The following is a 23,445-nucleotide window of genomic DNA, read 5'->3' as shown; positions in this document are numbered from 1 at the left end:
CCTGGGGTGGGCAAGGGTGGCAGGGGGTGTCCCTGGGGGCATGGGAGGGCACCTCTGGGCTCCTTCTGAGCTCACAGGTCCCTTAACGCCTGCCCTGACCTGTTTTTTAAGGCCTCCCCCCTCCTGTGCGTCAAAATGACGTCAGAGTATAAATATGGGGCACAGGCCTTAAAGTCATTTTTTGGAAGGGAACGCCTACCTTGCATATATTTAACGCAAGGCTGGTTCCCCCTTCCAAAAAATGACGCACATGGTGGAACTGTGACGCCCGCGGGGTCGGACGTCAAAGTATAAATATGGGGCAGGGTTTGCGCTGATTGTGCGTCAAAAATTTTGACGCACATTCGGCGCAAACAGAGTATAAATATGCCCCTTATTGTCTGGAGTAAAGTACACATGTTTCGAATATCAGATGGAAAGGGAGTGACTTAATAGCCAAGTCACTCAGAAATCAACTTGACAAGTCGTGGGGACTGTATTTAAAAATCCATCTGCTTTCTGCATCCCATTCTGAGATTAATTCAACATGCATTCCGTTTTAAAATAATTTAATTGCTGTTGAGATTTTTTCAAGTTGTGTCCTTTGAGCCCTGTCCTCATAGTACGGTCGTCCTCTTAGGAAGCATTTAGGCACACTGTCCTACGCAGGCCTCCAACCTTATCTGTTCCCTTCCACAGCACACGAACAGATGGTGCACCAAATATTCGTGACCAATTTGTTCCGAGCATGAATATTCAATGTATGGCCATGCTTTACACGGGATGCAGAACACAACATGACCATCACATTTTAAGGTTATGTTCGGTAAATATCTGAACAACCAAGTACATTACATATTCCTGTGGCACAAATCCGAAGAGAAAATTCAGTGGATGTTGTTTTTGTTTATATGCCAGACAGTATATATTATTTGCAACGAGAGTTTTATTACATTTTAGTCCATCCAAAACATTAAAACAATATGCTTCCACATATTTAACTGGAGTTACAGAAGGTGTATGTTTAAGAAATTAAGCACATGGTTAGAAAAATGTTAGTTGTTGCACTTAAAGGTATCAAACTCTTTAATTTCCAAGGACAAAAGTAATATATACTGTAAACAGGAATCAAAAAATAAATAAATAGGTGAATGTACGATTTCTTATCCCATTAATTGAATTAAATATAATCTGTTAAAAGGCTTTCTGGATCCTTGTGGACCCTTGGCACGTGAAAACGTTCGCCAAGCAGCTTCCTCTATATTGAATATTCTGTGCAAGACGTCTTTGCAAACAGGTCCTTCTGCCTGGAAAAGGGGCGTGGTTATCCTGCCTTAAATAAGGCTACTACTTGCCTTCCTCCTACACAATATCTGTGCACCTTTCAATAATGTTTACCAGAACAACCTGATTGGCGTCTTCCACGCTGTCCTTGAATGGTTTTCTTCTCCCATGTAAAATCACCTCCAAACAAGGTTTCTTCCCTCTATTCAGATTTTCCTTCAAGCACCAAAAATCACTGAAGTGCAGGTGATACAAAATTCTGCTAGAAAGTCTTCTCTGCTTCAGACATTCCATGCCTAAAATACTGCCTTGGATGGTCAGAGCCTACCTGAAGATGAACCCAACCAAGGCAGTATTCCAGTTATTTTCTAAACACTACAAACAAGTGACAGTACAAACTTGGTTCAATGATATGAGCCATAATGGCTTCCAACCCCAAGTTTCACTGAATACCAAGTCACATGGATTCACCCCGGACATAAACTTTGCCCTCAAGGAATACATTGCCAAAAAAACAAAGATCGCCTGGTACCAACTCTCTTTTCTAAAGAAAATTAAAATGTTTCTTCTAGATAATTACTTTAAAACTACTGCTCAAGGCTTTGTACTCTTGCAACTTGGTGGTGGTAATGCCCTGCTCCATGGCCTCTCACAACGCACATTGTCACACCAAAAGTGTATCCTATACCCTACAGCATGTCTCATCAAGGCCTTGAAGAATTATGATCACATCACCCCCATCCTAATGAAATTCCTTTGGCTCCCCTTGCTGGCCTGTACAATTTTCAAAAACACAGCTGCATCATTTACAAAGTCATCACAGTCAGCAGCCCAGCTTATCGTGCAGAAGAGCTCGCCATCGCTGTTGGTTCTCTGCTCATCCACAGTACACCATCAGACTGCAAACTAAGAAATGTAAAACAAAAACAAGGCAGCAAGCCTTTTCTATGCATGAAGGATCTCAAGAATCACCCCTTTTCCCATCAGGACCAATGCTGCTCTAATTCAGAAAAGAGCTGAAGACACATCTCTTTGAAAAGCACTAGATCAAAATGCATTACCTGTCCATAACCCTGCTACCTTTGGTATCCCTAATTAATTTTACAATTGCCTTTGGCCCTGTACTGTGCTCCACTGCCTATTGGCTGTGTTTGCACTATCGTAATACCAGCTGCCTACAGATACATGCAAGACTCTAGAAGGTTTCCACATTTCTACACATATTAGTATACATCTCAATTCGTCCACTTCCTCCACCTACTTCTTTAACACTGATGACACATAGAGGGTCACCTGCTTAGATGCAAACAGCTACAGCAACCAGGCACCATTCAAAGATTGCATAGTGACCAACTGTATAAATTCCAGTAGAGTCTACATCGATAAATTTGAGTTACGAGTTAAAGGGGCTTTCCTGCTCTCATGGGCAAAGACTGGCGGTTCACTAGCATCAGTAAGCTATTTATTTAACAGAAGTCGTCCTCAATTATAACTTAGGCCCTCACTACGAGTCTGGCGGTCTTTAAACTGCCAGACTTGCCGTGGCGGTCTCACCACGAACGCTGTATTGTGAGTTGTGGCGTTTGGCTGAAGCCAAACCTCCACAACTCCGCCTGGCCCCCTGGTGCGGTTGCATCGCCGTGGCCTGCGGTGACCTCCTCCAATCCGGCAGCAGGCCTCAGGACGCCGTCCGGATTATGATGTTGCACACCACCAGGCTTTCCATGGCGGTCACCCCACCACAAATACACTGGCGGTCATGCACCTGGTAACAAGAATCTTCATTCTTGTCGCCGGCACACATACACACACACATGTCACCACACATGCACACATCCCCCCCACCCATCCATACACTCACAGGCAACCTCCCACCCCTTCACGCACGCATGCATTCACATACACATCCATTCAGGCTACGCATACATGCACTCAGACACCCCTACTCACTCGCATTCATCTATACAGACACCCCCATACACGTGCACATACACGCCCACACACATACACTTGCAGACAAGCATGCATTCAGTACCCCTCTTTCGGATGCCCACTTACCTCTTCCGTTGAGGAGGACCTCTGGGAAGGGGGGGGTCCTGGCGGTCTTCCCTCACCACCACCACCATGTCAGCAGGACACCGCCAAGCTGTGTTACGGCTCATAATACAGCAGGCGGAGTCATGCTGGCGTGGCAGTGCCAGCGAGAGAACAGCCTCTGCACCGCCGATATCCAGGATGAATGATGGTTGTTCTCCGCCTCAAAAATGGCAGTGAGCAGCCACCACTCGTAGTATGGCGGTCTGCTGACCACCAGCACTGGTGGTCAAATGGCGGGTACGGCTTTGGCGATCAATAGAATTGATCGCCAAAGTCTAAATGAGGACCTTAATTTTTACTCCTACCTGATACTAAATGTTCAAATCAACAAAGTCACTCTGCATTATTTTGTCTTCTGAAATGATTCCTCTTCTTCCCACACACAGAAACTTCATCCAAGTCACTACTTCTTCAGCCATGGTCTAAAGCAATTCACTTAACCTAGGCCTCCCTTACTACAAGACAGATAATAAAATTCACCACCACTAATCCCATTAGAGAACTCCATTGATGAACTTCCATATCTACGAATCTGAGTTGTCTTCATTTTCAGCCATTGCTCAAGCTTACTACTTTTTAAGTATCTGTGCCTCTGTTACAATGCTATAGTATACCAAGGACTCACAGTTTTACACCATTTCTTGGTTACGTAATTCTCTTTTCTGCACTAGGCTCTGCCTGATCACCTTTCTAATTTTATTTAATTTATTCTGGTACCGTTTTGCCTCGAAGTATTTTCACATCTAATGGCCCTTGCTTGGAACACCATTTCTTAATCAATTCCATCCTGATCATCGTTTATTCTGTAAATGGCTTAAAGATCTCTTCCACTTTAGCGCCATACGAATACTTTAATACATTCTTTCTTTCACGTTGAATATTGCTAAGCCATTAAACACGTGGATGAAAAATTAAGCTCACTCTGCACATCACATTTTGTGTTTGGAGAGGTATAGATTTTTGTGACGGTTGGAGGATAACTCCAAAGTGCTATTTGTCTAGTATTTAATTCTTTTCTTGCCATGATTGATCTCAAACCCATGTCTAATAAAAAATTAGACAAGACTTTGTTAGGCTATGTGGTTCACTTGAAGCCTGTGTGAAAAAGATGCATTCAATGTGCAGCACTGTAGGCACAGGGGCTTGTGTACCGGCTTCTTTTTCGGGTCAGTAACGTATGAGGCCAAAGTTCTTCAATCATTCATATATTATGACCAGTTTCTATGCATTTTGCCCACCCAACAATGTGAACAAACGTCTTTACTCATTAGTGTAGTCTCTACATTGGATAGGATCACCTTTACATTTTTCTTCAACAATGTACAAGAGAGTTGATTTCCAATTATTTAAATGTTTTGCTTGTCTATGCATCTGATTTCCGCCTCAAGCATGATTCTGATTTATGCAGTTGCTGACATGAAAATCCTGACCTATTCTTGCTTTAAAGGTCATAAATCTACCAACACTGCAGCTATCACTGGTAACACCTATAAGGGTCTTTGAGTATAGGACTGGGACAGGATCTTGGTGTCACCAAAGAATCCCAATCTGTAAACAGGTTGAAAGCTTTAGAAAACTTCAAGATGCTCCAGCCGCGGCACATGTCTTGGGGGTGTGTGGATGAGGTGCACAGGGGAAACAGAAAAAAATAAAAATAAAATACTTACAGTTTCATTGCGGCCGCCCGGCGCCTCCTGCCACCTCGCTCTTTGCTCCTCTTCTGGTGTACCAGCATTCACTAGGACACCAGAACAGGCTACCCAGCAATCCTTGCTTCACTATAATGCTAAACCTAGCAGGAAAGCAGCATCAGGATTGGTCTGAGTGTCCCAGGGGTATGTGCAGTTTCTCCAGTACGGCTATTCAACTCAGCTGGGCTGGAGGAACCTAAGCGCGCATGTGTATTTGGTCGGCCTGAGATGGCCGGCCAAACACACTTGCACACTTAGGTGCACTCTCCCCTCCTGTGGCCCAGCCCTGCCCCTCCCTGTACTGCTGGGTGAGCCAGCAGATGAAAAATAAAACAATATTTAAATATTGATTTATTTTTCATCTCCTGGCTCTTGGCCGGGGGGACGAAGCTCCTCCGCCATTGCGGAGTAGCTGCCCCTGCCATGCGTTTGTTATGTTTGTAATGTAAAATGTAAAAAGACAACATTTATTTTGCGATCTCTAGAAAATATTTCAGGCAGCTAGCCTTTTTCTGTATCAAGATATCTGTATTTTGGTGCGTTGGTATTTCCACCCTCCTGTGAGATTCCAAATAGGGGTACACTTTTGTCTTGTTCTGAGCACAATTAATTGAACCTGTAAAGGTAACGTTTCTTATGAAGTGCTAACTATCACCAGGGTCCGACCGGCCTAAAGGCCAATCAGTCATACCCAATGGACTGGTCTGACAGGTCAGTGTGTTGGCCATTTTTGTGCCTGTAGGTCTGTTTTATGGTCTGGTGGGCCAGTTTTTAATGTTGATTTCCCTGATATTAACACAAACATTGCCTGGAGCAAGCATAGATGCACGCAGTGTTCCTTATCTTCCAAAGCATGCTTAATGCATGTCTTTACAAGTTCATTACGGCCCAAGTTTGTGCACAAGAGCCACTTTTATAGGTATCAGATTCACTTAAGGAGGTGGGCCTTTGATTTTGATGTCTGGCTCTATTTTCTGTCCCAGTCATGCACTTTTTATTTTGGTGCCTGCCTCCATTTTCTGTCCCAGTCCAACATTGAGTACCATGGATTTCTTTTAAAGCACTGTAAATAACAGATGTTAATGTTATCCATTTTATATACCTGGGTTAGAAGGTAAAGCAGGTGAGTCTGCTTTGCTGGGATTCAAAGTCATGGCCTCCAAAACACAGCATTTGTCAGCAGCAGGTACTCAAATCAGTAGGCCATTCTCTCAGCAGGTGGAAAAAATAATTTTCATATGGAAGTTGTTCCAAAGAAGCCCAAGGCAGACAGGAGCATGTTTTCGGGAGGGGTTGGGCAAGCTAATGTTAGAAATCCAGAAATTAGAACACCATTTGCCGAAAATACTTTACAATTGCTATTTTAGTTTGGGGGGGGGTATGTGAAAATTGTGATTGGAAATTAAAGGCATCTCTAAAGCACATAGGTCTCCACCTGTTACTTTAGGAGTGAGAACAATCCAACCAAATAGGTCAGGAGGTTCTCCTTAATAGTGATACTCTCAAATGCCAGTGATTTTGAAGATTTGGGAATCAAATGTTCATTGCCAATATAAGCCATTTATTTTGTGGTAAGGATACCTATTTAAATAATGATTGGTTCAAGGATAGCACTGTCAGTCTACTGACTTAGCCCCACAGCCATCTGCATTAATTAAAGACCTGCCTTTCCTTTTCAGTAACTGGACCCTCAGAGATTGAGAAGGAAAGTCTGATTGCAGTGGGTGATACCCACAATCACTGTGGTTAAAGCTTAAAGAACTATTCTGCACTTTATAACTAGAGCTTTGCTAGAGACACTAGCATAAATGTTCCTTGCCATTGCCTCTAGTTGATGTGCACCAAACGCAAGGCTAGTTGAGAGCTTGTATTCACAAAATAGGATCATGGACAAAGCTTAGCATATCTTTGTCATTTGGTAGTATAATTTCCTAAGAAAATAAGTCCAGCAAACAGTGAAGGAGTCATGAATGTGTTCAAGCACAAACTGTTGGAGCCCACTAAATGGCAACACATTTCTCCTGGATATCAACTGCACGCACCCTACTCTGGGGCTACCTCAAGAGTCACAAAAGCCACATCATCAAGTACCGTCCTTATTGTCCTGCTACTGTCCTGAGTTCCGTGTTGGCAGAAATGTGTTCACCTTCAAAATTCTTCACCAGGAGTAGAATCCAAATTCACCTTAGTTGATGGTACTCCTTATGTTATCATCTATTGCTACTTTCAGCATCAAAGTAACTTTACAGAAGAGATTAATTATCATGAGAACCAAGAATTAAAATTTATTTCAGAAGTCTAGCAAGTTTGATCCCTGCTTTGAACATCTGTAGTGCCACTTCCTGCCTAGAATACTTCAATTATCATTTTACAGTTACATTGTGCCATCAAGTACTTTATATCTTAGTTGTCTTGCACTTTGCTTGTTGCACCCTACAAACCCTACTTGTCCAGTATAATTGACATGGTGATTCATCATACAACCTAAAATGAATGCCAAGGAACCTACAGGAGGCTTGGTTCACCTCTCCAGACAGTGTTGCTTAATCTGTCTTATTGTGTGAGGTAGGGTTGGTCTCAGAGAGCTATATATTGTCTCTTCCACTTCGAGAAAGATATCAATGTGAGTGTGCATTACTAGTTACATGAATTTGAATTTATTTTGTTTAACTGAAGAACTTCACAACAATCCATAGTAGTATAATAGGATAAGGTACAATAACATGGGAAAACTAAGAATAAAAGCATCCTGTAACTGCATTGCAAACATTGCTAAACATCTATAAAAATTAATCAATACCCTGTCAGATACATGTAAATAAGTCCTATTATGGATTCATGATGTGGTACTGCTGATAGTACATATGTTTTCACTGGCTTTGCACTTTTGACTCAGCGAGCCAGGGACTTTCTCTAGCAATAATTGTTTTTTCTACTCCTTCCTGTCCTTGTCATTGCAGAAACCTAACACACCTGGAGGGATTCATGAATAAAGGGAAGGAGAGAGAAGGGCAGCACCACAACTAATTAGTGAATTGCAACTCTTCAAAAAACTCCCCTCAGCATGTACGGAAGATAAAATAATGACTCCTTTCGCAACCAATTGATCGAAGTCTGTTTTCAGCTATAGTTATCTGCTAGATTTTGACACCTTACGAACTTAAAATTTAGCAAAATGTCTTGCTTCAAACTTGATACCTCATTGGACTTCTCTGATGAATCACACCTAACCATTATGTGTTTGTATTTCACAGTTTCATCAATAATAAACTAAATATTTCAAAAGTTGTATTAACTCTATTGCTTAAGTAATGACTTGCCTGCCTCAAAACTGAAGAAGAACAATTTGGTGGTGTAATTGTAGGAGGTTGGCTTTCTATACAGTGTACAAAAATGATGTGCACTGTGCAGAGAGTCCAAGCAACCCTGCCTTGGTTTATAAAGAGAAAAACTAGACCACCTAATTTATGGTAGCTTAATCAAGCAGTTAGGCCAATCTTGGAGAAGTGCTAAGCTCTTGTTGTACTCACAGTATCAATAAATTTAGACACACAGTCAAAAGATTAACTCAAGACCAATTTACAAAAATACTTCAGATTTTTATACAATTTTTAAGACCAACATCATCAAAGTCGGATAAGTTCTTTTTATGTTATGATTTTTCAAAGTTAGCAACAATAGTCTTTTGGTGCATAATTATGCACCACAGGTATAAATAAGAGAGGCAATATGTTTACCAGTGGCTCCTTTTGCTTATAGGTCAAGGTAGTTGAAATGTCTGTGGACCAGTTGGGGAAGTTCCGGTGGCTCTCGGTTTCGGCAGGAGCAGCTGCCTAAAAGTCCTTGGAGCTGGTACAGGACCACTGTGGGGGAACACTTTGAAAAGCAATGCACAGGTGGACTTCAAGGTGAGTCCGATAGGTCCCATGGACTACGAAGGTGGGGGACTCGTAGAGCACAGCTAGTTTGGCGGTGCAGAGCCCAGGGAGGCCGGGTATAGAGCAGATAGGTGAGCCAGGAGCTGTGTGCAAAGGTGCACTTGAAAGCTAGAGGTAGATCACTTTGAGGGTAAATTGCAGGTCAGCAGGACCACTCTGGAGGGTGGTTCTTATGTGTTCTAAAGCCCCCTCACCTGTGTCTTGCCCTTGATCCTTAAAGAGACCAGAGTGGACTTTTCTTCTTGGTGTCCGACATTGGGTGTCCAGTACCACAAGCTATATCATGTTTCAGCCACTCGAGGTCGCAGTGTCACCAAACTTGGCACACTTGCAGAATTTGTCCTCTGGGTATGACAGGAAGAATTTGGTCTTGCTGCTGCATCCAATTTCTTGGTCAGCGGCCAGTCAGTGAACTGGACTTCATCAGTCTTTTGCTTCTTTGTTGCAAGGAGTGATGCCTTCACTCTGGAGGGAGATCTTTGGTGATTTTCAGAAGGATGTAGGTCCTCTTGGCTTTTGTAGAGTTTGTCTGATGTCTATGCAACCCCTCAGTGGCGATTGTTGAGTCCTGGGTGCAGCTGGCAGGGTTTAGTGCCTTTTTCTTTGTGCAGCAGGACTGCAGTTCTCAAGCCTTGGATCTTCTTTGTTTCAGGCTTTCTGTGTCCTTGGAATCTGATCTGCAGGTCCAGGGGTGCCCACTAAATACTGCATTTAGTGGGTGTTTAGGGGAGTCCCTTGTAGTGATCAATGAGTTATCTACCTTAGGGTGGCTACACCCACTATGAGACCACTTCCTGTAGGCAGAGGTCACTTCCCTATACCTGATAGGCTTTTTTCCACCATGTAAGGTAGAGGAAAATGGAATGGAGAGTTCACCTTGCATACAACACCTTATGGGTGGTGCAAGCTGGGGGTGGTCATTCCTTCTGTCCTTTTTGCAATTTCCCACCATTGCTCCTGCCAAAAGTGTAGTGTTGCAATGGGGGTTGCCATCTGCTGCTAGTAGCAGGGCTGAGGGTTAAGGTTCAAAGGTGGTAAGCCATTTGAAGCTCACTGGCAGGGCAGTGCACATCCCTGGGTGGGGGGGGGGGGGGAGTGTAACATCTCTGCTCAGGGAGGGCTTTGTTTTCTGAACTTAAAGATCAAGGGCTCTCATCCCAGGGTACCAGAATATTATCTGGTGGTGGCAAGCTGGTTGTGACCGGCCAGCAACCATGCCAGGGTTAGTTAGCTTTTGCAGGGGCCACCTCTAAGGTGGCCCCTGGGTACATTTTGCAATACATCCAATTCAGATACCAGTTTGGATTTATTGTTCTGAGTTGTTTGATACCAAACAACTCAGGGTTCAGAGTAGCCATCATGTAGCTGTGAAACTTGTGCTGACCAGTGTCCAACACATGCATTTAAAATGGCTGCTATGTTCACTTACTATGTCCAACGTTTGTCAAGGACACAGTAGAGGCATATTGCTTATGCTTCTATTCAGACACCTGCATTATAGTGCACCCTGCCTTAGGGCTGGAAGGCCTGCCAGAAGGGCAGCTTACCTATATTGCACAGGCTGTGTGACGTGTCAGTTTTGCATTTTGGGTTTGCAACAGGACACTCAGCCTGCAATGGCGGTGCTGTGTGCACTTGGATGCATTTACCCTCAGGGAGGCACAATCTGTGCTGCTGCACTCGGGGGCCTACCCTTAGTACCCCATGCCCTGGGTACCTAAGTAACATTTACTATGGACTTATAGTGACAGGTAATGGTGTTGTCAATTGTGTCAATGCATCACAACAGTTTTGGGAAAGAGATCTTGCCCAGGGAACCTGATTGGCAGGGGCACTGGGCACTAACAACTTTGAAACCACATCAAATACCAGGAAACAAATGGAGGGCTAACCATGTTAAAAGAGGCACTTTCTCACAGTAATCATGGGAGGAGATTTCACTTGCCTACCCGTTGGTTACTATATGAAAGTTAAATCCCTAATATGATCTGTCCTATTTTCTTTTGGACACAAAACTAAATCAAATGATATGGGTCTACAAGATTAAACCATGATTCAAATTCTTCTGCTTTACATTAAAAGATTTATCAGCTTATGGAGAGTACACTGTGATATTCAGACTCACAATAGCAACTGTGACATAAAAAAATTGCTAATCGCTATCTTAACTCATATTTAGCACACCCAAGAAAAGTTCATTTGTTCTTACCACCCAAGAAGAGCCAGGAAGAGGTGGGTTTTGGCCATCCAAATACAAAATAATTTTGAGATTTTTTAATTGACAAAATATTTAGCACAAGTTAACAAAAATAATGCCAGGATAGAAATGTTCTACTTTATAAAAAATGATACCAGTGAGAATGTCATTTAAGGATTTTATGGATTGTATATTTTTTATCTGGCTGCCAAAAGAAGAATGTTTATCTATTGTTGAATACTCAAATTCAAATAAATATGCTCAGCTTTAGAAAGCTACATGTCAATAGGTATTTATTATGTTATCATGTTTATAGTATATTTTTATGCGTCTCTTCATAATGCATAAAAGGACACCAAATCCTAACTTTTAGTAGCAGTAGTAATATTGTTTGCCATGCAAGTAGCTTAATGATGGAAGATCTTTTCAGTCCAAGGAACAGAAATCCCAATAAAGCTACACATGAGTGTAATAACGACCCAATGGGCGTTTTATGTATAATAAGGATTTTTTTTGTTAGTCTTGTTACAGTAACTGGCTGATAACATCGAAAGAATCCTGATATTAGCTGCTTTGTCTGTAAAAATAAATAAAACACTAGGCCACTAATTGAAGGCTTTCCATTTGTTAGTAATCATGTTCTACATGATATTATGCACAAAGGTTTGTTTGGTTATGTTCCATCTTTTTATTTAGGTTTCTTAGCTCCCATTACCCTTCTAGAGATTAACGTTTCTGACAGCTATTGACTGCTCAACAATCCCCTTTAAGGATCTGGAGTTCATTATTTTGTTTTGCAACCTTTACCCTTTATACCGAATTTCCTCAATCTTTTTAGATTTTTAGTGTTAAAAGTAGCCCTTTAAAACAAACATATAATACCCAAATGTTACAATAAATTGTTTATGGTCTCCATTTCTATCTTGTAAAACGTATAAAATGCTCTTTCTTTCAACTTAAAAAAAGGAATTATTTTATTCTATCTTTATTATGACCACAGCATCTGATTACAGTACAATGCAATTCATTATGATTACCTTTCAGTGTAGGGTGATCAAATCTTCCTTGCCCCTTTGTCACTAGTTCTTACAGCAGCACTCAACCACTTCTGCTCTTGGAGCATTTTGTCAAAAAATCATAAATCTTATCAAGTCTCCAAAAGTGGACCACATAATCTAAAAAGGCACACAGTGGAAATGTGAATGCTCTTTCCACTTCTTTTAAAGCCCCTTCCTATATCCTTGTTTCATCACATATCTGTTAAAATGTGTGGCTTAGATAAAGATACTTCTACACATTTTCATTTCTCACCAGATCTGAAAGAGCTCTAGCACTGTGTTATTCCAGCGCATGATATATATCTTCACACCAAGCCTTTCCCTCATGCATTGCCTCTCTCTGTTCCTAAATACAAGTAATGCAATACCTTTATCCTAATAAAAACATTCTTGTGGTCAAATTGCTCTTTCTAGTTTTTAAACTCCAAATTACAAACCACTGTCTGAAAGAAGTTCGTGAATTAAAGGCAGTCCTTCAAATATATGTAAGCAAATAAATATACCCTACTGTTGCTGTACACTACATTTTAGACCATATTGGAAATGGTATAACGTAAGTCACAGTGTACGATTTCAGGTGACATACAGAATTACACCTAAGGCTTGTATCAATAATATAAGAAACAACATATTAAACAACTAAAGCTAACGACCAAAAATTAAAAGCTGAAAACCCACTAAATGAAAGTACACTAAGCAAATGTTAAGAACAAAATTAAGTAAAATAAAATAAAATGAAACACGTTAAAGTACAAGGTTTATCAAAAGACAGCATTGGTTCTCCTTTCATTTCAGTCCATTCCAGGTCAGTAAATCAAAGTCTACTGCCCATCAAAACAGTTTCTGCACGTAGCTCTCTCGCATTCCCAAACAAATGGTAGCTAATTTGTTGAGTGAGCCCGCATTCGACGCAATATCATAGTTTTTTCTCACCCTTTACAAAAACAATGTTTAGCCTGCTCCTCACAGCTGTTTGTGAAGTGACAGTGCGCACTTCCTATCAGTCACAGTGTGCCCACTGAGGGATGCACCCGATATTCATCAATTTTTGTCACACATTTCCTTTCCCAATGTGTCTATGGAACAAAGTAGGAGGTGCTGTATGACAACCTATCAAGGATCCCATCATTACAATGAATTGAAATGGTGACTTACTGAAATTATGTTCTACTGATGAAAGAAACAATTTGAAACAAATATGTCCACATATAAAACAAAGGGAGGATTGCAAAACGTCTACATAAACCGTAACGTAGCAGGACATACCCCTGCCCAAAACCAATGAGCTGGTGGCCAAAGTTTTTCAGTATAACATATAACCATCAACCCGATTATAAATTTTAAAATGTTACTATTTCTAAATTAAATCAATGTTTGGCCATCTACAAATTCCTACCTATGTGTAATACAGTCTACCAGCGTCTGCAAAAACCGCAAGTGGTACACATTGATTTGAGGTAGGGTGGAGCTGGACACCGTGTTTTAGAAGGATTAAGTACCCAGACAATCAAAAATGATGATAATGCCAGACATTGTAAAACAAAATGTTGTCATACGTGAATGCTCTTTGCTGCAAAAATCTTTACAGTCACAGAACCAGTTCGCTTGCTTCCACTGGGATTGCAGTGTCCAGATTAAGCCACCTGGATGGTCACCTCTAGATAATTCATGCGTGGAGATACATTTTCCAGCACACATTATATTTTGTAGTAACTTTACATAAACACCTTTACTAGAGCAACTAATGGCTGTTTGAGAGCGCGAACCCCTTCATGGACTCCTAGTTCAGTTAACCTGAGTGGAACTGATGTGTGACATGGTCAATGAGTCCACACTGATAACTGGCGAAATCACTTCAGCATAGAGCATGCACCTGAAAGAAGATGACACACGATGAGCACACCGTTGTGCCCAGCCATGGTGTTTAAAAAATGAAAGAAAAAATAATCATAAGCAACCTGGCAGCAGCTAATGATAGACTGCAAAGAAAAGGAAGCATGGACTAGAAAACGAGAAACATTTTGGAATAAGGACATTCTCATTTATTAGGACATCGTGGCTTGCTGCACTTCAATGAGTTGCTCTTTAGCAGAATAGTTTTGGCACAGGCGCCTTAATTTAATTGAGCGTGCCTTTGCTAATTCACAGTTACCTTAACAGGACATCAAGCAGAGACTGTATTACATTTGGAGACGTTGCGGCGGCAGTTAGCATTTCGTGACTTCATTAGTTAGATTTTCAAAGTTTTACTTAAGGAAAGTTAGTTACAAATGTATCATACTAAATTATTTGACTGTTTTTTGTCAGCCTTCTTCAAAATCTACTTATTTCCGTAACTCTAACCTACAGTTTCTGCTCGTTTACGCATTCACTCGAATGACTATGGCTCTTTAGTCAATGAAAATTTAATACATGCAAATAAATGTATCGTCTCGCAAACAGAGACGGCTTCCAAACAGATGAGCCAACAAACTGTTTTATGAAATTAACATATTCGGACAAATAATCGCTCTTATCAATATCAACTTATACTTCACAAAGTGATTGTGACAGTAAAATATTGGCCATGAGTTCCCTACTGTGGTGACGTGTTTCAACATGTGATATGGTAAAGCAGTCTTGGGGAAATAGTCCCCACGAGGAAAAGATCATTATTCATCATTATGTTAAGCACTTAGAATAGCTGTCTGCTGTTTTTTGGGAAAGTTATTCCATGAAAATTTGTCAACGAAGACACAATGTATTTGACAGGGGGTGTTTTAAAAATATAACAATAATTCAATATCTTCAGAGCTACTGACACTGCTCATCTAGAGGTATGCACAAGATTGGCTTGGTACATTTGGAATATTGAATTCAAACCGACCACGGCATGTCAAATATTGATTTCTTGGAACATCTCATATAAGTGCATCGATGATATTAATAATAACATTAAAGACAGGGGGTATTAAAATTTGAATTATTAACATTCAAACACCATTGTGGTTAGATGCTGGGAAAGAAGGGTGTTTGATTGTCTCTAAGCATCTGTTTATGTTGAGTTTTCCCAGGAACCTTAAGGCTAGGAAACAGCAACATTATATGGCATACATCTTCGGAGTGGGCGAAACCAATAGGTTTGCCGACGTTGGTACAGATACACTGCACTGATTGGATAATCCATGAGTCCAATCACAGACGTCCGTCCTGATAACCTTCGGATGCAAGAAACAACCGCAGTTTGAAACTGATTAGAGCTCACTGGTTCCAATGCACATGATTTTAGCAGTTTTGCTTTAAAAAAAAAAAGTTTATGTTTTACTTTCAGAAGGAAAACACAGTTTAAAGAATACCAGAAATAATCATGTGTGCTCAATAATTTTCTGAATGTACCGGCTGCAGATTTGTTCTTGGTGCAGTGAGGGACTATAGAGTGATGAATATCTTTCTCATCCACGAATTTACATATGTGCTTGGTAAATCTGATGTATTTCATTATCTTAAGTGAAATTGTGCATATTGTCTTGTGTCAGCAAGCCTTCAAAGTACTAAGTGCTGGATAAAGTGCTAATAAAAATGAGTTGACATAAGAAAAATAACTAGAAGCATTGAATCACAACATAAATTCTTGCAAGTTAGGCATTAGCTTTACAATGTGTTCAGAGTAGAAGAGCAGTATCTAACAATGGGTCACCTGAAGGCATTATGGTCCTGTGTGACTCTTAAGACCCAAAGAAGATTGATGCATACTGTCCACAGGTGGAAAATACTCTTCTTTGCAGTATGAACCAGAAGGGTGACATTTAAAGTAGGCAAGACACATTAATATCTTTAGACTGTGTCATATTACTGAAAAGAGCAGAATGCATGTTGCACGCCACTATTCAATTTTCAAGGGGTTTGACAAATTGCATAACTTTTCTCACAACATTACAAACTTCAATTAAAATTTCTTGAAATTATGTTTTTGTAATGAAATTTGGTTTGCTAGTATCTTGCATCACTTTTTTTGTTTAACCATGCACTCACCTAACGTAAAAAGATCTCTAAAGATACTGAGATACTATCAGAAGACTATATTGAGATGAAAAAATCTTTTGACAAGACTTTTTTCTGCAAACAAGTCTCCCGCTGGCATCTCGCAAAACATTTATGAGTAGTATAATGTGCTAAGGTAAAAACATTACGCCAAAATGCGTAATAGAACATTTCAAGAAAGTTCTCAAATGTGGTTCAATGCAAAAATCGGGAAATTCTCAAATTTCAGTAGCATGATTAAAATGTCACAATCCGCTCAAGGTTTAATCCAAGACAAATTGTTGTGAGTGCCTCTGTTATGCAGAATCAAGGGACCCTATAAATGCTTACCTTGGAGGCACATTGTGAACACCAGAGACCCTTACATAGAAGTGAAAACGGGCTTGGACTGCTCCATGGGCTTCATCAGAGGGATGACCCTTGTTGCTGCTGCTCTGGATAAGACACTTCTGACTGGTTTGTCTACTCAGCACGATTTCGCTTTGACATTTCAAAGTGAGTTTGGCCTAAGATCTGCGGCTCCTCCACAATAGCTGAAGAGCATCACCACACTGGCTAAGAGCTAACAGCAAAAAAATAAAACAGTATTTGAATATATTTTATTTTTCTGCTGCTGGCTCAGCCAGCAAGGAGGGGCAGGGCCACGGGAGGTGGGATGCGAAATAGTGTGCATTAAGTGCGCAAATGTGTTTGGATTGCCTAAGACTGCCAGCCAAACACACCTGCACACTTAGGTTTCTCCAGCCTCGCTGTGTACACAGCCGGGCTGGAGAAATGGCACAGAGCCCAGGGTTGTGTATGAATGGCAGTCACTGCCGCTCAGACCAATCCTGATGCTGCTTACAAGCTATGTTTAGCATTTAAGCAGCGTCAGGATTGCTGGGGAGCCAAGGAGGATGAACAAGGCGGCAGGAGAGGATGGCTGCGGGGACGAATGGTACGTTTTTTTGGTTTTTTTTAAATTTATTACACCCCCGTGACACCCCACCTCCCGTCCCTCCCCTTGATATCTGCTGCGGCAGCCACCATTGTAGCCTGGGCTCTTCTGAGTCGACACAGCTTTCCTTTTCTATCCTAGGTAACCGAACTAGTATTGTGTAGGAAACCATAAGACTGAGAGGTAAGGTTGCAACAGGAATGCAGGACATAGACAACATAGTGTAATATGGGATAGTATTGAAGATATAATGTGACAACTACCCTTACATCTGGAAATCAAAGTTTCATGGAGAATTTTACAAATTTAAAGGAAAGATTTGAACTATAATCTAATTTATATTCAAATACCAGTGATCATGCTTGCACAAGTGAGGCCCAAAAACATACAGATGGATTCAAAGACAGATCGAATGACAAATTGATGCACTGATGGATGGATGGATGGATGGATGGATGGATGGATGGATGGATCTACATTCATACATGGACGTTGGCAGTTTGCAAATTGATGAAATTACAAATGGATTGGTTAGGTGATCGAGGGGTCAAGGCTGAACGGATGGATGGAAGGAAGGAAGGATGGATGGATGGATGGGTGGATGGATGGAAGGACTTAAAAAAGGGTGGATGGACTTAAAACGGATGGATGGACTTAAAAACGGATGGTGCTGTATGACAAATGGAGGGGTTGGTGGATTAGTAGGTCAGAAATGGATGGATAAATGGTCACTCAGAGCGATGATGGGTGGACAGAAGAATGGTTGGATCTGTATGACAAATGGAGGAGTTGGTGAATCAGTGGATCAGAGATGGATGGATGGATGAATGGATGAATGGATGGACGGATGGGATGGATGAAGGGACGGACGGATGGATGGATGGAAGGATGGAAGGACGGAAGGAGCTGTATTACAAATGGAGGAGTTGGTGAATCAGTGGATCGGAGATGGATGGATGGATGAATGGATGGATGGACGGACGGGATGGATGGAGGGACAGACGGATGGATGGAGGGATGGACGGATGGATGGAAGGATGGAAGGACGGATGGAGCTGTATGACAAATGGAGGAGTTGGTGATCAGTGGGTCAGAGATGGATGGATGGATGGATGGGAGGGATGGTGGTTGGATAGAGCTGTATTTATATATGGAGGATCTCAGTTTGTAAAAGGACACTTATTATTACATGAACACAATCATGTGCATAATGAAGTGAAGAATATGTCCGTTACTTAACGTAACATGAATGAATCGTCAGGTATTTATTCTGTGCGTGTATTCTTTTTGATTCCTCTCTTCTCGAGTGTCAGACACGAAAAGGCGGGGCCTCGAGGCTTGCCTGAACTCATTCTCACTTGCTCGGTAGTCACACTCTTTTCTCACTGTACTTTTACTTGAACTGCGAGCTAATTTGTCATAACAGAAATGAAGAAGCAAACGGAAAGCATAGCACGCCATTGTTTCGTAAAATTTTTGCAAAATTGTAGTTTGTAGCACAGATCTCCCCCAATCTCCCCTCTCTCTATCTGTCTATCTCTGTAGAACGCATCAATACATGAAGTGTTCCATGGTGTGAGTGGTGGATATATGTGTGGCTTTATTTGCGCCCAGTGATCAGACAGAAAACGAGCTAATGTGAATCAATGTTATTTTTCAACTTTACATTAATTTCGGGATTCAGTACCACAGGTGCACATACTGCTCACAGCCACACTCTTTCGAAGACACACATGCGTACTCAAGCACCAAAAAGAGAAAAAATTAAGACCAGAGCACAGAGGAACACAACATACACTGATAGACACAGGACCGCACACACAATACTTGAGCACACATATACATTCCCAAAACACAGGCACATGCATGCACACACACATCCACTAGTGCAAACGAACACAAAGAAACGCTTAATTGCTGCGTTAAGTTGTTTAAATAAATAATTAAGCAGCAGTTGAAATGCTATAGATGGGAATGAGGGCAAAGCCTATGTCGGACTTGAAATGAGGGCATACACCACATTTAGCTTGGTGACGTGTGTTCATAAAGAGAAGTGTCCCCTTCGTTCGCCTGGCTACAAGATACAGGACAGTCTTACACGCAACCCGCAAAGATTTCCTCTTGCAAGAGCGTTGGATTATACAGAATCACCGATTTTAACTTTGGTGTTCCTATATAATAAATCAGTTTGTCCCAGTGCTTTAAATGGAAAACTATAAGTGCAGGTACTCTGTTATAGAGTACCTGCTTGTTTCTGGGAAGTGCCGGTACTCTCCAATTAAAAGTATTACGTTTTTCTTGAGATATTCCGGTACTCTCCTTCTCAAAATAAAAAAGTGCCGGTACTCAGTACCGGAGAGTACCGGCCCATTTAATGCACTGGTTTGTCCTCAATTTTATGCTCAACAACTCAGACTATTCTACGTCTGCTTTACGGCGCTTCCAGTAATAAGCAGTGCATATGCAGTGTCTTTCAAAAGTACGCCTTGGTTTGAAAGATGCACAGATAGTTAAATATTCGCTTCTAAGGTCGAGCTCGCTCTTCTGGACGTAGACAGGGTCGACTTGGTATTTCATCTTACAGAGAGCGACAAGGGGAGTACCATTTAGTGTGGCGGTAACAACCGTAATCGGATACAAACGCTGTTGTATGTGAAGCGTTTTGTGTTACATGACGTCACTAATGTTTTAACTAATGTACGCGGTGGAGCTGGAACAAAAGGCTGTCTTAAGAAAGGAGAAAGAAGAAATTGGTTAAAAAGACAGATAGATGGAAGTAGTCATCCCCTCCACCGAAAAAGGTTTTTATCTAAGTAATAGAAAAAGGCAAAATGTGTAAGAAAAACGGGCCGTAATTAGTGTCACGCGCGTCTGTAGGTTGAAACAGAGCCAGACGATTGAATGTGCGAATAAAAGCACTTCCAGTAGTTAACGCCTTCACGAGTCCAAATGCAGCGTGTTTAAGAGACTCCTACTCATCCCCTGACTCCACAACGCCATGCTTTGTACCGGGAGCAGATGCACCCATTTGAGATTCAGATCTAGCAGACGAGACGCCAAAGTATGAGTTCATCGCCTCCTAGCGGCCAAAAGAGAGAGGCTCAGCCTTGTTCCTAAAGTCCCTCGTCAGGAGTCGGAGACAACCATCAAACCGTCTCTAAGGAATGCCCTGACTTCATGTGAAGTAAAGAGTTAAATCGTCGTACAGACGAGTCACATTTACGCTACCTCCCTATGTTTTCACAAGAGTCTGAGTGAAATGGAGCCGTCGCATACTCGTAGACGTGCATTATGGACACACAGTAGTTAAACCATGCTGTCATGATAAGCCAAGGATGCAGAAACGCATCTTCAAACTTTACCAGTAAATACTAATTGCCTTTCGCAATTTGTGAGGCATACGACATGAAGTTTCACTTGTACTTGTATATTCATAATTTGCAGCACGGATGCAGGCACCTATGAGTTCTCTGCTTATCTAAAACATGCGATCCTATCTCAAATCCGGTTATATGTAGAATTGCGTTCCGTTCTGCGCGTACCAGAGCCAACGATAAATAATGCAACACCTTACGGAGATTTTGTGATCGGTGTTTGTTCTTTAAGCATATACACGAAAACATTAATGTACAAGGTTGAATGGGCAATAGAAAGTCTTAACAAACATCTCTGTATGTAGCGTCTAGTCGCTGAGTAAACAAAAGCTAATCACCTGCAATCTGATCTAAATCTTACTGTTTCAATAAATGAAAACAGAGAGGTCTGCTTCTTAAGGGGATGCCACACTGGAACTTGCGAAGGATATCTGAAAATCATAGCTCAAGCCTCGCTTTATGATAGCCAAACTGATGCTGCTTTCAAAAACCAGGAGAGGAAAAAGACACAAATACAAAGCAATAAAGGTACCTTCATAAGACAATAAAAGCGAGTATTTTCTTTATAAAAAGAGAATAGAAAGAAAAGAAAAAAAAGGGCACACATTAGACGGGGACGACATGCTTTTAAAGAAACCAAATAGATAATCGTCTTACCTGATGCCTAAAATGTGTTTTATCCTCATTGTCACGTATCACAAAGTGGGATCAGATCTTCATGTACTCATCCATTTGGACAACCCCTCCAAACAGAAAAAACGACACAAAAAAAACAAACTTAGAAATGGGTGTATTCCATAACCGATTGTCAGTCATTGGTTGCTTTAGCTGTTCAGAAGTGCAGATGTCGCCGAAGCTCCCCAAAACGAGGACATGTCTGCAGAGAAGCGAGGCTGTATATATGTTTTATTTATTTATGGAACGCAGAATTATTTGGCAGCTGTATCGGGTCGGCTTGGACGTCCAGAACAAGCGGAAGCAAATTCATATGTAACCTCGAGAGGAAGGACGAGGGAGCACTGATCACGTCTACTGTTGAACATAAAAAGAAAGGAACGCGCACAAAACAGCAGCAGGGACCCAGTTGCAAGAAACCAGCTATTAAAAATGAAACAGCGCGGCTGAGCGGAAACCAGGGGAGAAATGGAAAGTTAGCACACTGTGGCGACTCCTGAAGTTAGCATCCTCTGGTGTCATGCCGGGCAGGATCATCGATACTGGTTGTGACAGAGCAGGTGTATGGTGTTCTGCAGTATGTTGTATGTGGTGTCTGCGCACGGGTGGATGGCAGACGCGTGTGACAAGAAGGATGAAAGTAGAGCACCAAGTGGGAAGGGAGAGATCGCAGGTTTTAGGTGAACAAAGGCTGCGAGTGCGAGGCTGCCAAAACCCGACCCGGCGCTTTATAGCCCTTCGGAGAGGTCGCTTTAGCAAATCATGGTGCGGTGCTGGGGGAATTAGGCAGGGGCTGATGGCTGCAGTAATTGCCGAGGGACGAAGGAGACAGAGAAAAGATGCGAAGGGAGCCTTGGTGATGAAATGGCAGTGGGCTGCAGCAATGAATCTCGCGCGGCAGTCTGGCTACGTGCACAGGCATCCGGGCTGCCCAAGCCCCCGCTCCTACCGGATCTCCCACTTTCCAGCAGTCACCCCTCCCGGCATAGCACAGACACGCGCGTCATTCCGTTTAGGGCGAGTCAGGCGGGACTTATTTTGTTTGGTGCACCTCGCGCTTATCCTAAAACACAAGATGTAGGGTGCAGAGGCAGACACTTCCACGAGTCGTTGATCTGCGTCCGTGCATTGCTGCACAGGAAGCTTCTCACGTTTACGGGCGGCGGGAGCGAGCTGGGATGTCAATCATTGTCATACCCACCCACATCAGCATCGCACCTTCTATCAACAAAGACAGTGACTTGAAAGATCTCCAGCGTGTGAGGCTGGGTATCCTTTGCCACGGTAACTACCTCACGTGAAGTTTTGACCTAAAATAGCCCCGCCTCTTCCTCGCATGCCCCACGCAGGCACGCACACAGCTGCAGACAGAAGGCGCCTGTTGAGTAGGACGCTCAGGTGAAAGGAAAGAGCAAGCGCTGGTTTAGGGAAGCAGCAGGGGGAAGAGAAACCTGAAAACGTAAGAAAGGTGATAGAGCAGAAGGTGTAAGGGTCCCAGGGCGGGGAAGTTGAAGTGGACCCAGGAGGAAGCTAATGAAAGGAGGCGATTCGGAGGGAACAGGAAGTAAAGGAACCATAACACTGCCAGGCGTAAGTGGATTGGGGTTTGCAAGAAATAAATAGACGAAGGCACTTTTCCTAAAAATTTACATTTTGGTAGCTTACAGAATGGAAACGGAGTCATGTGAACCACGTGAAGGATAAATAACATTGTGAGTTCTAAAAATATGGCACGTGTCCCTTCACCACGACAGCTAATAAGTATAAAGAGCAGTCCACAGAGAGCATGGAATTGTGACAGTGAGAGTGAAAACTCCTCTTGCTGACATTTCTCGTTCTGTTCCTTTCCGAATTTTTCCCTGTGGGCATTTGACCTAAATCAGGTTGCGTCGTCCTTTCACACAGAGTGGAAATGCTCTCAGGCTTTTTATGGTTTCTGATGGGTGGGCGAGGGAGGGGCGATTTGGGGTCAGAGGAAAAGCTGTAGTCAGTCGTGTTTCCTGCAGGTGTGGGCAATCCTTTATTATACAGCTGATACATTCCCCCGCGTTGGTGTGTCTGCATTCCCCACATATTTTAATCTCACGTAAGGGAGAGAGCTTTGCAGAACCATATTTACTACCATACGACACTACTACTTTCTTCCCCGCTACTGGTGCACAAACAGGCAGCCTGCGCCACTCACACAACTGCTC

At 42.1% G+C, this 23,445-nt stretch overlaps 1 protein-coding gene across 3 annotated transcripts in view; it reads right to left on the bottom strand.

The window, feature by feature from the left end:
• AJAP1 (adherens junctions associated protein 1) overlaps positions 1–22,531 on the bottom strand; it is a 994,606-nt gene extending 972,075 nt beyond the window's left edge. For 2 of the 3 annotated variants that reach the window (XM_069239969.1, XM_069239968.1), the window contains exon 1: positions 21,233–22,380. In XM_069239969.1, coding sequence (XP_069096070.1) covers positions 21,233–21,261 — 29 coding nt within the window. In that variant the 5' untranslated portion in view covers positions 21,262–22,380. Of the gene's footprint in view, positions 1–21,232 lie in introns of all 3 variants that reach the window. The other variant, XM_069239967.1, reaches the window with a different exon arrangement.
• Positions 22,532–23,445: the final 914 nt, after the last annotated feature.

The sequence above is a fragment of the Pleurodeles waltl genome, chromosome 6 (assembly GCF_031143425.1).
Source record: "Pleurodeles waltl isolate 20211129_DDA chromosome 6, aPleWal1.hap1.20221129, whole genome shotgun sequence".
NCBI lineage: Eukaryota > Metazoa > Chordata > Amphibia > Caudata > Salamandridae > Pleurodeles > Pleurodeles waltl.
The sequence above is the reverse complement of the archived record's forward strand: the minus strand, read 5'-3'. Positions and strand labels throughout refer to the sequence as shown.